The 15351-nt window shown below is 38.2% G+C and overlaps 1 protein-coding gene across 10 annotated transcripts in view; it reads left to right on the top strand.

Annotated features, from left to right (window-relative positions):
- Positions 1 to 15345, top strand: part of LOC139783891 (uncharacterized) — a 114413-nt gene extending 99068 nt beyond the window's left edge. For 5 of the 10 annotated variants that reach the window (XM_071723053.1, XM_071723047.1, XM_071723051.1 and 2 more), the window contains 3 exons: positions 1430 to 1489; positions 6848 to 7014; positions 14648 to 15345. In XM_071723053.1, coding sequence (XP_071579154.1) covers positions 1430 to 1489; positions 6848 to 7014; positions 14648 to 14782 — 362 coding nt within the window. In that variant the 3' untranslated portion in view covers positions 14783 to 15345. Of the gene's footprint in view, positions 1 to 1429; positions 1490 to 4348; positions 7015 to 14647 lie in introns of those variants that run through there. The other 5 variants (XM_071723054.1, XM_071723052.1, XR_011721417.1 and 2 more) reach the window with 4 other exon arrangements.
- The last annotated feature ends 6 nt before the right edge of the window (positions 15346 to 15351 follow it).

Genomic DNA, 15351 nt, shown 5'->3' with positions numbered 1-15351 from the left:
CTTTGCTTTGACGCATCATTTGCATTGACGACTTCACATGGTTAAGTTATTGAAATTCTCTCTGAATTATTCAAAACAATTTTTTTGATAATCGATCGATCAATAATCAGGGCTACCTGATAAAGGCCGGATTGCAGTCTTAAATCGCGATGATAAGGCCGCCGTTTATTGGCTCGCTCGTCGTCGTTCGAAACCTGAGAATGACGCGACGTCATCTCGGGTTTGTGGTAGGCGAGACGTTTTGGATGAAACGTACGAAAAGGTGGTAGTGGTGTGTGCCTTATCTAATCGCGAAGCAGCTCGACTTGCGACTAGCGCAAGATTAACGCGGTGCACGGCAGACAATGCATCTCATAATCGTTTTTCCTTTTGCACCGGAGGGCGCTTTGTAAAATACCTATGTTCGAATAAAAATTAAATTTAATGATCAATTTTGTACGAGTGAAAAATATAAATTAAGAAGATACAGAGCTATACTGTCATGTTAGAATCATTTTTGCTTAAATACGAAGGAAAGAATTAGCACTTTAATATAAATGAATTTATTACGAATTTATGCATTTTCCGCGAATTTACTTTATTTTATGCACCGCATAAGAATAATTAAAATTTAATTATCAGTTTTAAGTGTATTATATTTGTTTGAAATAGAATTTCGAGGATTTTAATTAGAAAGCTTTCTATTGAATTTTTTTTCTGTAGATTTTGTTTATAAATTTTCATTCTAAATGTAAAGAATAATATACGAGAAAACTGTAATTATAGATATGTAATATATTACAGAAAAACTGTATTTTATTAAACTATAAATAAAAAATTAAAAATCTTATGTCTACGGAAACGTCCCTTTATCCATTTCAAGATTAAAATTTAAAACTTACTTGGTTTTATAATATTTGCACAAAAAGATTGGAATTTCACGCTTGGTAATATCTTAGACGCACGTACAACCAAAGATCCAGCCTCGATTCTTATCGAATACAAATACTATTGTATCGAGATCCGACTTTTTATTCGATTATCTGTGTACACGTGCATGGAAAGGAAAGATCAAATAAAAATCGTATAAAATTATAGGAATTTACGGCCGAAGATAAGCCGATCGGTCATAATAGGAGTATGTGACGCGATAGATAGTATTATCAATCGTGATATAATGGTTCACGATAGTTTGCCTCCAGCCCGGGGCATCTCTTTCCGCGTCTCGGATAAACTGACGTCAATCGACAGCCGCCATTATGTATTCACGCAGCAGGCTTCTCGCGCGAACATTGCAACATTTATTTGCAAATTAGTGCAGATTGCATTTGAAGGAGCAATGAGCTAAAAATACACCCCTCCCCTCCCCCCGCGCCACCCCTTCCCCATTGTTCTCTGTGTAATGTAACCGTCGCGGTCGGTTTTGTAAAACGCTTGTAATTTGTTTCAGAAGACGTGGGCTATAGAAGTGTCGAGATCACGTCCGCTTTCACGCATCTGCCGCAGAAGGGTGAGCATCTTCGCTATTTATATCCATAAAAATCGTTCTCTCTAAACGAGTTATTAATTATTTATACATATTTAAATGCCACGCAGTCTCTATAATTCAAACTGATTAATGTCAGGTGACCGAAAGACCTCGGATCCCACGTACGTGTACGTGTGACACGAGAGATCATAATTTAGGGGAAAAAAGATACTATCTGGATATTTTTTTATTCCCTCTCTGTTTTTATTCTATATTGAATTTATATGATTTTTACTGTGCAAGCCGAAAATAGATGTAATAATTTGTAACTTGTCAAAATGCACACGCATACATATATGTGCAGTGGCAGCTGACAGTTGATTTATAATTTACAATTTTACAATTAATTTTTTTTTTTTTTCGAATGAATCTAAAATTCGGATAGCACAAGTTCAAATTTTGTTGTGGATTTGAATTATAGAAGTTGCACTTTTTTTAAACACACGCAGTACATTTGGAAAATATGGTCTAGGTCGACAAATACATACCTATTATTCCGATCGCTGCTTAATTCTATTATCAACGAATTTGTTCTATTAACAACCCTATTAATAATTCATATATTTCGGAAACGCTATACTAAAATTCGAAGCGGACTGTCCGTTCGTAAGTTTAATTTATTCCCGAACACATCTGCAATTCTGAATTTATAGCCGTTCTGAAAGAGATGGTACTTACATATGACGCAGCCATGAACAAAAAAAAAGAAGAAGAAATGGCGAGAAGAGATTTTGGGAACACAAGTGTTATTTTCAAGTCGTAATAACTGGTATAACTGGTATAACCGGTATAACCCATATAACCCATAATCGATGTGAAAGGCGGAGTAGCGGAATATTATTGTCAAACTGTTTGCGCATCTATAAATTTTTAGTTTGCCGAATCAACCCTCAACCTTGCCATTCGATCAACGTCATCATTTCCGTGAACACAATGACCAATTTTTTGATCTTCTATATTTGGTAACTAAAACTTCTCAATAATATACCTCTCTTTCTTTTGCATATATGTAGATAATCTCTAAGTTATTTATAATTGCTGTCTCATAATACATATTTTATAAATGTATATAATACTATACATACAAAAAATATATGTATATGTATACATATGGAGGGGTAAAAACCACAGTGGTGTAAGTCAAATTTTTAAAAATATTTTTTCGTGTGCATAGATGCAATTTATATATTGTATAGATTGCATCTATGCACGCGAGAAAAAATTTAAAAAAATTTGACTTACACCACTATGACTTTTACCCCTCCATATAGTATGCAAGTGTACATATTATAAATTATTGGCTGTTACGAATTACTTGCTCAATAAATTGTACCGTGCTTTTCTAAAGGATATCTATAGAATTGCAAAAAATTGTTCTTTTGGTTAATTGTTATACATTTTATCATCAATTATATTATTGGTTCTATTTTATGTTCTATACGATTAAAAGATGCGAGTTTCCAAAATTAAATAATACATAATATACGTATAATATCTAGATAGAATTGCAGATAAAAAACTTAATCTACATAGCGATATTGTACATATATACGACGTAGCATAATCACGAATATATTCCAAGAATCATGTATCTCGTTATGTAATTAAAAACAAAAATTTTCGGGAAAAAGGTTTAATACGACGCGCGATTAAGATTTAAGAATAACTTTTTTTCGTACATCAATAATAATTATCTGTGTATCTAAGTTCGTCGAAGCTTGAGATGTTGCATTTCACACTATCAGCCATAATTTTTTCAATTATTTCACGTAATATATATTGTAAATAACTTCCATTTCGTGGTCTTTGTTCTTGGTCACTCTTAAACGAACAAAATGCAAAAGCATATTTTTCGTTGTCTCCGTCATTAATCCGCATTTGATCTTTGACATATAAAGTTGAGTCATATATATGTATGTAAAATTCATATGTATGTAATATATACATATAATATGTATAACACATACACATATTCCGTGCATAATATCAAATCTTGTTTATATATTATTTTAAAATATCTTTTATGAGACTATTAATCTTGATTTTCTAATATATACTGCTATTTACATACTTCTTCCAAACAAATTAAATTGCGAATAAAAACTCTTTTTATTCGCTCTCGCTAAATTAATGCTTGTTTCAATTATATTGACAAAGTTCTCTTCAATCTTCATCTTTATAATTAGCTTTGTCATATTATTGTTAGGAAATACGCGATAGCATTTGTTAGATTGACCTGTCACGGCGTAAAAGAGGTTTCGATAATAAGAATTATAAATAATGTTTTGAACACTAAATAGTATTTTGAATGACAAATTCATGTTGATTTCAAGAAGATATTTATCTTTCGTACAAAAGTTTTATTGAAAAGAGTGGCATAGGCAATTGTATTAACTCGATAAACACTCTTGGAGGAAGTAGAAATAGATTCTTGAATAAATATCAAGTATCTACATATTCCATCTATTAATCTTTAACCTTTAGCTTTTAACTCTTTTAGACTTTAGCTTGCATTATAGGTATAGCCTTTGTCCGAAAAGTAAAAACAGGAAGAAATTTATTTACTTAATATTGTGTTATTTAAGATAAAATAATAGATAAAATATTAGATAACTTAGACAAAGAGGGGAAGAAATTTGCAAACTTTCTCGACGGTCGTATCATTAGAACACGAGTAGAAATTGAATGAGAAGTCGGAGAACGGCATAACTCGGTCCCCAGATGAGCCCAAAAATACGGAAGCTCAAAAATGTAACCAAAAAATCTTATTCATTATCACTCACGTCGCCGATCGCGCTCGCTCAGCGGCAAGCTACAGTGTAACGTGTTGCCAAATACGAATGTACTTGACAGAATTTATTTTCTATTTTGGGTTTAATTTACCGCTGCTCGCGACAGATTTCCTCACTGCTCGCGTCGATGTAGAGCCAAATGGAGGCTCGGAGAGCACGTGAACGAGCAACCAAGAGAGCGAGTCACTCATGATTGGCCAATATCCGCGGTTCCCCGCTTCGATGCGCCTCGCCGCGTCGCGCTGCTCCGCACCATCTCCCATCGCGAATGATGAGGAATTATCAGAGCCGCTTGTGGTCGCGATCGTTCAGTCGCGATCCGTCTACCGAGCGGGCAATTTTACGTTCTTTCCGCTCGGTATTATACCCTTCCGCTCTCTACGTGTCGCGCTCTTTCCCTCTCGCTCCCCCTCCCCCCTCCCTCCTTCCCTCTCTCTTTGTCTCACCTCATCTTCGCTCCCCGGCTCGCGTAATCGCTTCCAGCGCGAAGCTAAATTTAGCGCTGACCGTTGCTTTTGCCGAGCCGAGCGACGTATATAAAGCTCCTCCTCTCCTCCTCGTCGCTCCGCCGTCGTTTCCTGCACGCGCGCTCGCTCGCTCGCTCGCTCGCTCGCTCGCGCGCGCGTTCACGCAGCCGCGGGATCGCGAGAAAACGCCGTGTCAGATCGCCAGACCGCGGTCGCGACACAGATATCCCACCTGTGAAGCTCCGACGTGGATTTCAACGGGAATCACGAGGGGAGCACTCCGGAATGAAGACTCACATCGACGCGGGCGACGATAATAAAACGCGACGGGACGATAATTTAAGATTAGGAGTGCGTCGCGAAGAATGGTTGAAGTGGGTGAACTTGTAGCTTTCAGCACGATAACTTAGGATTTGTGAATGACGCCTTGGTTTTACTGACACTTGGGACCTCGGGATTTCGCAATTCATTCACGAGAGAAAACTTTCTAGCGAAACCCTCGTCCCTTTGTGCGGCACAATTACGAACACATCGCGGCGACGTAGTGCTTGACAGGAGTTTGAACTTGGATCTTCGGCGATAAAGGGTGCCCGCGAACGGAGTGGTCGCAGGTGGTTTTCTTCGAGGGGGTCCTTCCACCTCGGATCGAGGTCTCTCGAGTCTTCCGAAAGCGAGCCTTTAAAACCTGTATCCGGACGTTTGCGACGGGGACGTGAGAGTCCGAAGGAGCGCGCGACCGCAGGCGCGAAAGGAGAAAAAAAAGTGAGGGAATCGCGCAAATCGAGCGAGCGATAAGTGGCCGCTCGTAGCGGCGCGTACGCGTGCGTTTGCGCGTAATAAATGCTAAAAATAGCCGCGCTATCGCGCCGCGAGCGAGTATCGCGGCGATAAACATCGCGCCACGGCGACACGCGCCATCGCGCTCCGAATTCCACGAGTTTCTCCTCCCGATGTCGTCGTAGGATATCGCGAGGGGGGTGGAAACGGGAGGGAGAACGCAACACGTGCCCCCCTTTCGAACGTCGCTCGAGCCGGACGCGATGAGTGAGGGCCCGAGGAGAGAGAAGGGGCCACGTTCTCGCGAGACGCGTCTTCTCACGGCTTCTCCGCTGATGGGCCATCCCGAAATTAACTTGCCGAATACCCGGAAAAAGAAATAGAAAACAGCGAGGCACACACGCGAGGTGTAATCGTGTAATCGCGCGTTTCCGAGAAACTTGGACGTGTCGTTTGAAAACGAATGACTCGAAAACGAGAGGTACAAAAAACTCCGACTTCTCCCAAGATTGATGCGCGAGGATCTCCGTTTTCCTCAATATTTCTTCACCTGGACAGTGTTTTGCGATAAAATGATAAGTTACGGATATTGTAGGCGACTTCTTTCGATTATTTGCACGTTCGACTAGAGTTGCAAGCTGTCGTGATATTGTGGCATGTGTTCAATCTAGTATTGATAAAAACGATCGAATCCAACACTTGGGCGACAGGAAGTGAATTTTTTTCATTGTATTATGTGTTATCGAAAAAGATAATAATTATCGTTAGTGAGAGATTGGAAGTGATTTTTCAGCGACGGTATAACAGAAGGAATGCGACGAGAGAGAGAGAGAGAGAGTGCTTTGAAGCGAGATTGAGTTGAATACCAGTTGTTACGACTTCTAATCTCGATTGATCGCAACCGAATGCCTTCTTTCCCACGCAAATTATAGTCGCGTATTTCGATCCGTAAATAAAGTATAGTCGGCGCGCGGTGCTTATCTCGCATCATCGAAATCACTATGAAAATTCAGTTCGTGATTAATTTGAGCAAAAAAATCAATTTGTTGTCGATTTGATCGTATCGGTGGGAAGGATCGATAAAAGACCGAGGGGTAGCATATACAAAGAACGAACTATGAGGGTTTACGTGCAGCGGGCGAACGCGTTCGATCGATATCCGCGCGCGGAAAGCTCGAGCGTAAAGATCATCGGTGCGCATCACCATCACGGAACGATTGTCCACCACCAGCACGGTGGTGGCGGCGGTGGCACTCACCGAGGCATGTTATCGGACGTGTATTGTTGTTGTTACATGTGCATAGAGATGGCCAGAGACACGCCAGGCTCTCCGATGCCGCGACCGCGGGATTTGGGCGCCGGTGGCGGAGGAGGCGCGGCCACGGCCACCTTGACTTCCGGCGCTTATCACGCTGCGGCCGCCGATACCGCCAACATGCACGGCCACGCGCTGCAGCAGAAGATACTCGAGGTAACGTACGACCGATTTGCATTTATGCAAAATGCGCGTATAATAGGTACCTATATCGATTTAATATCGATCCGTCGACGTTCCTCGACGTAAACGTCGGATTCCTCGAGACTTTCGTGGAACCTGTTGTGAAACGGAGACAAGATGACGTTCGTAAAATGAACAATTTGACAATCAGTAGAGTACTGCACGTCGCGTCGAAACGAGAGGAAAAGAGCTGGAACATTTGTTAGAACTAAGACGTTTTATTAACTAGCACTAGCTGGTATCGTATAGCATATCGCTCGTATGTTCCGTGCCTTTTTCGCGAGCATTGTTGAAATGAATTACAGCGATGGATGTATAACTATTGCAGAAATTTACTCGGAATACATAGGCGAAGTTTAGATTACCGCGGCCGAGTTCAGTTTCGATTGAATTCGATCGATCGTGCACGCTTTAGTTACATCGCAATTAAGTTCAAGGACGTCGATATTTCCGCGAAGGCCAGGTTTAATGCTGCAGAGAATCCGCCGGAAGGTAAATATATCCCATGTATGTGATATTCCGCAACTGCAGTATTCTGTTGTAATCAGGTGGCAGCCTGAAAATCAAAACGAACAGCTCTCTTATAAATATTAAGGTAAAATAAGATAAAATAAGAATAAACATTGCATAGGTAGCGTTGAATTACTTTAACATTAGCTAAATATATACTTAGTTTTAACGTTTTAATGCTGGCACACATTTATTTCCTTTCAACGAAATCGTCACGATCTTTTACTATTTCATTCGTGCAAAATAAACACTTACCTAAAAGAGTTTTTTCGAGTTTTGGATATCATTTCTCTCACTAATTTCTTGATAAGCAAGCATGATGAAAACACATTTTACTTCATCGATCAGATCGATAGAAATAGCACGGCTTCTCTCTCTCGAATCTCCCTCTCTCTCTCTTCGTAGTAAAAAATAAGGCATTAAAATGCTATAACACCATATTTTTTATACATATTTTAACAATTTATTTTAGTGCTAAATTTTATAATGAATTTGGAGTTAAGATTTTTTTTCCTTGATGAAAGTTATCAAAAAGAAGTCTACCATTCGATTAATTTAATAATAATTAATTCGAATAATAGATAATTACCTCTGTGAAGTCTTTCTTGTGTAATTTTTTTTTTTTTTTCAAGAAATTTGTTATTAAAATTTCGTGGGCCAGTGGACACTGCGTATGACCTCAATTTCTGTTACGCATGTCTGATATTTCGCGATCGTCTCCGACGGAAATCTCTAAACGCGAGAATCTTGGGGGTGCTAACTTCACAAAATGAAATCACTAAATCAGCGATAACAATAAAAGTATTAAAAATATTTAATTTTGCCATTAGGATTTCTTTTAGAACTCTTGAGGTGCTACCCAGAACTCTTAACAGAACTCCCAGAACTTAAAAAAAAAATTTTTTTACTTTACTCAAAAATCGAATATATCGAGAATTTTTGTATATAAGTCTCAGAGCTTCGGGCATTAACAGTTATTGACAGAACTCGAAAGGTGCTACACAGAACTCATAGCAGAACTCCCAGAACTTTAAAAAAATTATTTGATCAAACGAAAAATCGCGAGAACTTTTTATATATCGGTCGTAGCGCTTCGAGCCTTAATAGTTTTTGGTAGAACTCGTGAGGTGCTACCCAGAACTCTTATAAAATTGCCCGGTTTGCTAAACAAAAATTTTATCCCGCGGAACTTAGAAATGTTTCGACCCGACATGTGAAAAATTGCGAGAACTTTTTATATATCGGTCGTAGCGCTTCGAGCCTTAATAGTTTTTGGTAGAACTCGTGAGGTGCTACCCAGAACTCTTATAAAATTGCCCGGTTTGCTAAACAAAAATTTTATCCCGCGGAACTTAGAAATTTTTCGACCCGACATGTGAAAAATCGCGAGAACTTTTTATATATCGGTCGTAGCGCTTCGAGCCTTAATAGTTTTTGGTAGAACTCGTGAGGTGCTACCCAGAACTCTCATAAAATTGCCCGGTTTGCTAAACAAAAATTTTATCCCGCGGAACTTAGAAATTTTTTCGACCCGACATGTGAAAAATCGCGAGAACTTTTTATATATCGGTCGTAGCGCTTCGAGCCTTAATAGTTTTTGGTAGAACTCGTGAGGTGCTACCCAGAACTCTCATAAAATTGCCCGGTTTGCTAAACAAAAATTTTATCCCGCGGAACTTAGAAATTTTTCGACCCGACATGTGAAAAATCGCGAGAACTTTTTATATATCGGTCGACATGTCGGGTCGAAAAATTTCTAAGTTCCGCGGGATAAAATTTTTGTTTAGCAAACCGGGCAATTTTATGAGAGTTCTGGGTAGCACCTCACGAGTTCTACCAAAAACTATTAAGGCTCGAAGCGCTACGACCGATATATAAAAAGTTCTCGCGATTTTTCACATGTCGGGTCGAAAAATTTCTAAGTTCCGCGGGATAAATTTTTGTTTAGCAAACCGGGCAATTTTATGAGAGTTCTGGGTAGCACCTCACGAGTTCTACCAAAAACTATTAAGGCTCGAAGCGCTACGACCGATATATAAAAAGTTCTCGCGATTTTTCGTTTGATCAAATAATTTTTTTAAAGTTCTGGGAGTTCTGCTATGAGTTCTGTGTAGCACCTTTCGAGTTCTGTCAATAACTGTTAATGCCCGAAGCTCTGAGACTTATATACAAAAAATTCTCGATATATTCGATTTTTGAGTAAAGTAAAAAATTTTTTTTTTAAGTTCTGGGAGTTCTGTTAAGAGTTCTGGGTAGCACCTCAAGAGTTCTAAAAGAAATCCTAATGGCAAAATTAAATATTTTTAATACTTTTATTGTTATCGCTGATTTAGTGATTTCATTTTGTGAAGTTAGCACCCCCAAGATTCATCAACGGTTTTTTTAGCTTTATTCGCCAGAACTATTTCTAAAATTAATAAGGAACTCTAGAACTCTTCGGGGTGCATTCAGAACTTGAAAAAAAAAATGGTTTTTTGAAAGATGAGGTGCTAACTTCACAGAGGTTAGATAATTAATTTGAGTCTTTCTTGTGTAATTTTTTTTTTTTTTTCAAGAAATTTGTTATTAAAATTTCGTGGGCCAGTGGACACTGCGTATGACCTCAATTTCTGTTACGCATGTCTGATATTTCGCGATCGTCTCCGACGGAAATCTCTAAACGCAAGAACCTGCCGCTGCATTAATGCATCCATTCGGCGAATAGAATTCGATTGCCCACGCGCCATTTGAACGGCTCGATTACTTTATCGCGAGTATTTCCGCGATAGAATTCACAATAGTATTGATATGCGGCGACGCAAATTAATCTAATGCGCCATTTGCGCCTCGCATCGCGCGCGCCATTGTTCCATTATTGACGATTATAAATAGTGTTGGCGATATCGATTTTAATAATATTTGTGTATGGTCGGATTTAAATGTTTCTATGACATATCTAAATTTAAAATGAATCAGCTATTGTATTATAATTAATGCCTAACTGGAACCCGGAAGATTTTATAATTAAAAGTGTATTTATGTTACTATAAATCTGCATGTATTTGGCATATAATTTTCTTGTTTTTTATGTATATTATTACTCTGTAAGTGTTATGTATATTCTATATATATGAAAAAAGAATACAGTTATAATTTTATTACTTGCTTGAAAGTCCAGATTACAACTCTCGGATTAAACTGCATCTAAAAATCAGTTTTAATTATCCTAAAAGGCTAAAAAATGTAAAACTTAAAGAAAATTGCGCGATTTTTTTCGAAAAACAGATTATATCAATATAAATCAGTATTTATATCTGCAAACGATCGCTTTTTTGCACTGCTGCTAGAATCTCCAAAGTTTTTACCAAGTTTTGCACGTTAGAAACGCATCAGATATATTATTAACTCGATGTTTTATTGTATTAATTATCTGCTTTTACAAAACTCTTGTCATGAAATAGAAACAAAAAATGCAAATACTACGATGTTTGTATTCATATTATATGATTTTATTAAAATTACATACTATTCGTGGACAGTACACGAAAGATAGGCATATACAAAATGTCTTTTACACACATTCTACATATATCACTTTTTATATTTACAGATACGTTGTACATTTAGAAATAAGTAAGTCAGAAATTGAAAGAAAAGCGATCAAAAAATTTACTCAATTTGCAATCTTGTTCTGATCGATTCGTCAACGTATTGATGTCACTGACAAAGTGTTAATTATTTCGCACAAAGCACATATTACAGTGATAAAAAAAATGTTGCCTATTAATTGAAGATTTTAACTTTTGCATGATACACGCTCGATTGTCCCCATGAGAAGAATTTGTTTTTCTCTGAAAACGAAGAAAAATGCGATTAATCATTTTTAAGAAGAAGATTAAAGCAAATTTCTTAATATTGACGTGTACACTAAACAGCGTAGGGTAATTTTAACGTTCTTAAGAATTGCGAACAGACGGTAACATTCTGAGGCATACCAGTAAATTTAGATTCGCTCGCCTTGCAACTAACCTTAGCTCTTGAACTAGACGCATATAATTAACACAATTATCGATATCGGTAATGTAAGCCACGTTCAATTTTCCCAGGACATTATCTATATGCAAATCGGATATTAGTACCATCATTATGTCATGTGCCTCATTATTTATTTTTTTATCTGTCTATTCTTAGATACTAAATTGCAGTAAATGCTTTTCGAAGGATGTATTACTTCGACAGATATATTTCCTCTTTTTTTTTATTATCATACTGATAAGAACGACTTTTTTTACTGAGAACTTTAAAACAAAATTTATATTTCCGCAAAAACCTGAAGTCTCGCGGCGATCAATCCGACAATCAGAAAGAGAGTCAAGATATTAAAGAAAAGGGCAAGTCGCGTCCTCAGAAACGGCCGTACCGACGTCACTAAACCTCGGTGATTATTGTACTCGCGTATCCAGTCTTGCACCATGATGGTGTTCGGGTCTAGCATTTTAGGACCTAAGATGGCCTGTAATTAAATCAATATAACATAGTGTTTTATATACAGATGTACGTGTAATTTTAATAAGTCTTTTCACATTAAACTTTCGATTACTGTAACTGTAGCCAAATTTCTATCTTAACATAAATATTTTTGAAACGTAAAGGAAGAAAGAGCAATAGTCTATCATGCTTATAGTTATTAGTTAGGATGAAACTCGGTAAAATAAGATAAATATTTTCGATATTCCCTCCCTCTTCTTTCCTCCTTTTGCTTATCTCTTATTTTTGCATTTTGTGCATTTCGGCCAGTAAGGCTCGCTATCGCTCTCTTTAGCGAAACCGGCTGGGACTGGCGCATGTTATACTAACAAAGTCGCAAGCCAAGGCCACTGAATTTAACGGCGCTCTGCATAATGGGCAAGGTGGCGGTGCAGGTGCGATTCTAACATCGCAATAATTCGCCAGGCATTCCGCGCATAGCGAATGACCGCAAGGAGCTCTCACGCCAATCTTCGGTACTCCCAAACAAATCGGGCAAACCTCGCCGTTGTATGTCACGATGGATCTGTCATTGCTGCCAAGAAAACGATAAGTGCACACATATGTGTATTTTATGACACACATTGCTTTGTTTCCGAGGATTGCAAAACGTAAGAGTTATAAAATATTATTTTGGCTTGGCCAATAAGCAGCACGAGCGTTAAATATCCGCGAATGTAGTAGACATGAAATATGCAGAAATAAATTACTGGCATATTAAAAAAGAAAGATGTGTTGCTAAATAAAGTAAATTATAGCAAATATGAATTTATTTGTATTAAAACGAGAATTGGTGAAACAATACTCTATATTTTGCGTTTAATTTACTCCAAACTATTCAGATAAAACGTACAATTTTACATAACATTGTCCAAATATAAACGATACACATCATTTGGATTTCTCGTAAAAAAAAAAAGATCATTTTTAATTTAAAACGCTCGAAAAAAGCATCGAGATAACGCGTTTCTTTTTTGAAAGCAATTTGTACCTGAGCTCTTTCATTTCGATATTCGAATTGTCGTCTGGCTCGATTGGAGTCTCTCGCGGAGTTCTTCGTAAGCTCCATCTTCCACCAGATGAATCCTTCTTTTTGAACAACAAAACGTAAATTCCGAATCCTACCGCAAGCACCGTAACCCGAAGAGCGTATCCTTTCCATCCCGAGATCGGACCCTCGCTCGGAGGCATGATAAAAGCGAGGGTCCTTGCTCTATATTGTTCGGTAAGGTTCATTTCATAGTTTCCTCCACGAACCGAATTCGATTAATTTAGTATTTCAATTCAATTTGTTGATATTTTTCCGCGATGTATTGCAATCCATTTGAAAATTTCAGGATCGATGAGCTTTGTTTAATTAAATATGTAGATTGATGTGTGAATGTGACACCGACAGATGGTGACAAAGTGATGTTCAATTGTCAATCGCGATAATCTGATATTAAATTCATTAGTTCATGACATTAATTATGAGAATCCAATGTGTTTGATTATTCACAAATCTTTCTTACATTATATTTAACAACTTTTGAGAATTACTTAAAAATAAATTCAGTTTGTTTATGATAATTATTTTGAAAATGTCACATATTGACCTTTAAATCCAACGATTTATATTATCATCAACACTGTCGCTTCCGTATAACTGATCTGGAAGAATGCTTAAGATCTGTTTTTACAAATTTTGTGTTGAAATTATTGGGGTTTCAGTCATTCTCTGTTTCTTTCTATTCTATTTTAAAACAAGAATTGATCCCAATTGGCTTCAGAGAAATGTCAATCGAGAATCTTGTCTCGCTTGTAGCTCGTAGCCGACAAAGTTCTCGAATCTTGTCTCGTTCGTTAATTCTAGAGTGCTATGGTCAGCGTAACTCCGGTTTCAAATCGGACGATATCGCCTTCGATTTTTGATGCGTGCTCGCAAAAGGTGCAACGCATGCACGGGTATCGCGTGACAGCGTGGCCGTTCGTTCGCGGACGTAACCAATTGGGCGAAATCGCTTTGGTCTCTGTGTCAGAAGCCCACGCATTTCCTTCTGAGAAAAGGCGACTCAAAGTCGCCCACGTGCGCGACGAACGACAAACGGCAACGAAAAACATTCGAGAGAATTGGACACACGGTGAATTGGATTAAAACGTGTCGGATGCGCGCCATGTTGGCATGAAACTTTGCTCTGGCACCGGCAGCAGCGCTACGCATATACTTTCGCATTTCCACTCGACGTACGTGACAAAAGCTTTTATTCAGAGACATATTGAAAAGCTCCGTGCATAAATCTGCATCTCCATTTGTTCCCTTTTTTTTTATCAAACTGCCCTTTATTCTCCACCGTGGGTGAATAAAAAATAATAAGTGCCTGCCATAAATTAATATACTGCGTATGCGATATAGAAAAAAAAACCTGGTATCACGAACAGGAACGCTTTGTGACGATTTCAGTTGAAGGAAGAGATGTGTGGCCAGCATGCGACTTGTCGATTATGTTTCACTCACGAATTGATTACTACTGTGTCTTCAGATACCTTTTGATATTCTAGCTTTCAGCTAAAGATGTTACATTACCCTTGAGATATCTGGATTTGTTTCCAGCTACAGCAGCACCATCAGCTTCAGCAGCAGATCCTCCGGCAGCAGTACCATGCCCAGGAACGACAATTGGCTGAACTGCACGAACAACAGATGCATCAACTAAAGGTAAGCCGGGTAAGTCTAATCTTGCAGTAGATTTGTTTATGTTTCACACCGACTTGTTATTTGATTGAGTCATCTTCTCTATAAGAATGTCTGTAAAATAGGGGTTCCCAACTTACTTTGTTAGGAGAGCCATATTAAAATTTTTGTAATAATCCGGTGGCCGAGAATAAGTCTTATCTTTAAACATCACATAAAAACGAAATATCTTTATTTAAAAATTATAACGTCGAAATTTCTTAGCAGGCGGGATAAAACTTCACGGGGGGTCGGATCCAGCCCGCGAGTCGTAAATTGGGAACCCCCAATGTAGAAGATTTTCTTCGGATTTTGTTCAACAAACTAAATATTATTTAGATAATCAGCTCTCTTCCGGAGATCATTATTAGCTCCTTTATGTCGACTTCCACGTAGCGAGAAGATAAATCGTGCGGCAATATTTCTTAACCGATGGTTCGCTGATACATCATCTATCCTACGCGCTGTGCTGCCCGGCTATCGCGGTTTTATCCTAGAATACGTCTCTCTTCGAACGATGACCATTACTCGCTGTGGTGCAAGCGATTAAAGGCCGTGGCACATAGAAAAACTTAAGCAGTAAG

This window comes from Temnothorax nylanderi, unplaced genomic scaffold, assembly GCF_030848795.1.
Source record: "Temnothorax nylanderi isolate EJ_2023f unplaced genomic scaffold, tnyl_v1.0 TNYL_tig0555_pilon, whole genome shotgun sequence".
NCBI lineage: Eukaryota > Metazoa > Arthropoda > Insecta > Hymenoptera > Formicidae > Temnothorax > Temnothorax nylanderi.
Note: the sequence above shows the minus strand (reverse complement) of the source record. Positions and strands in the feature narration are given on the sequence as shown.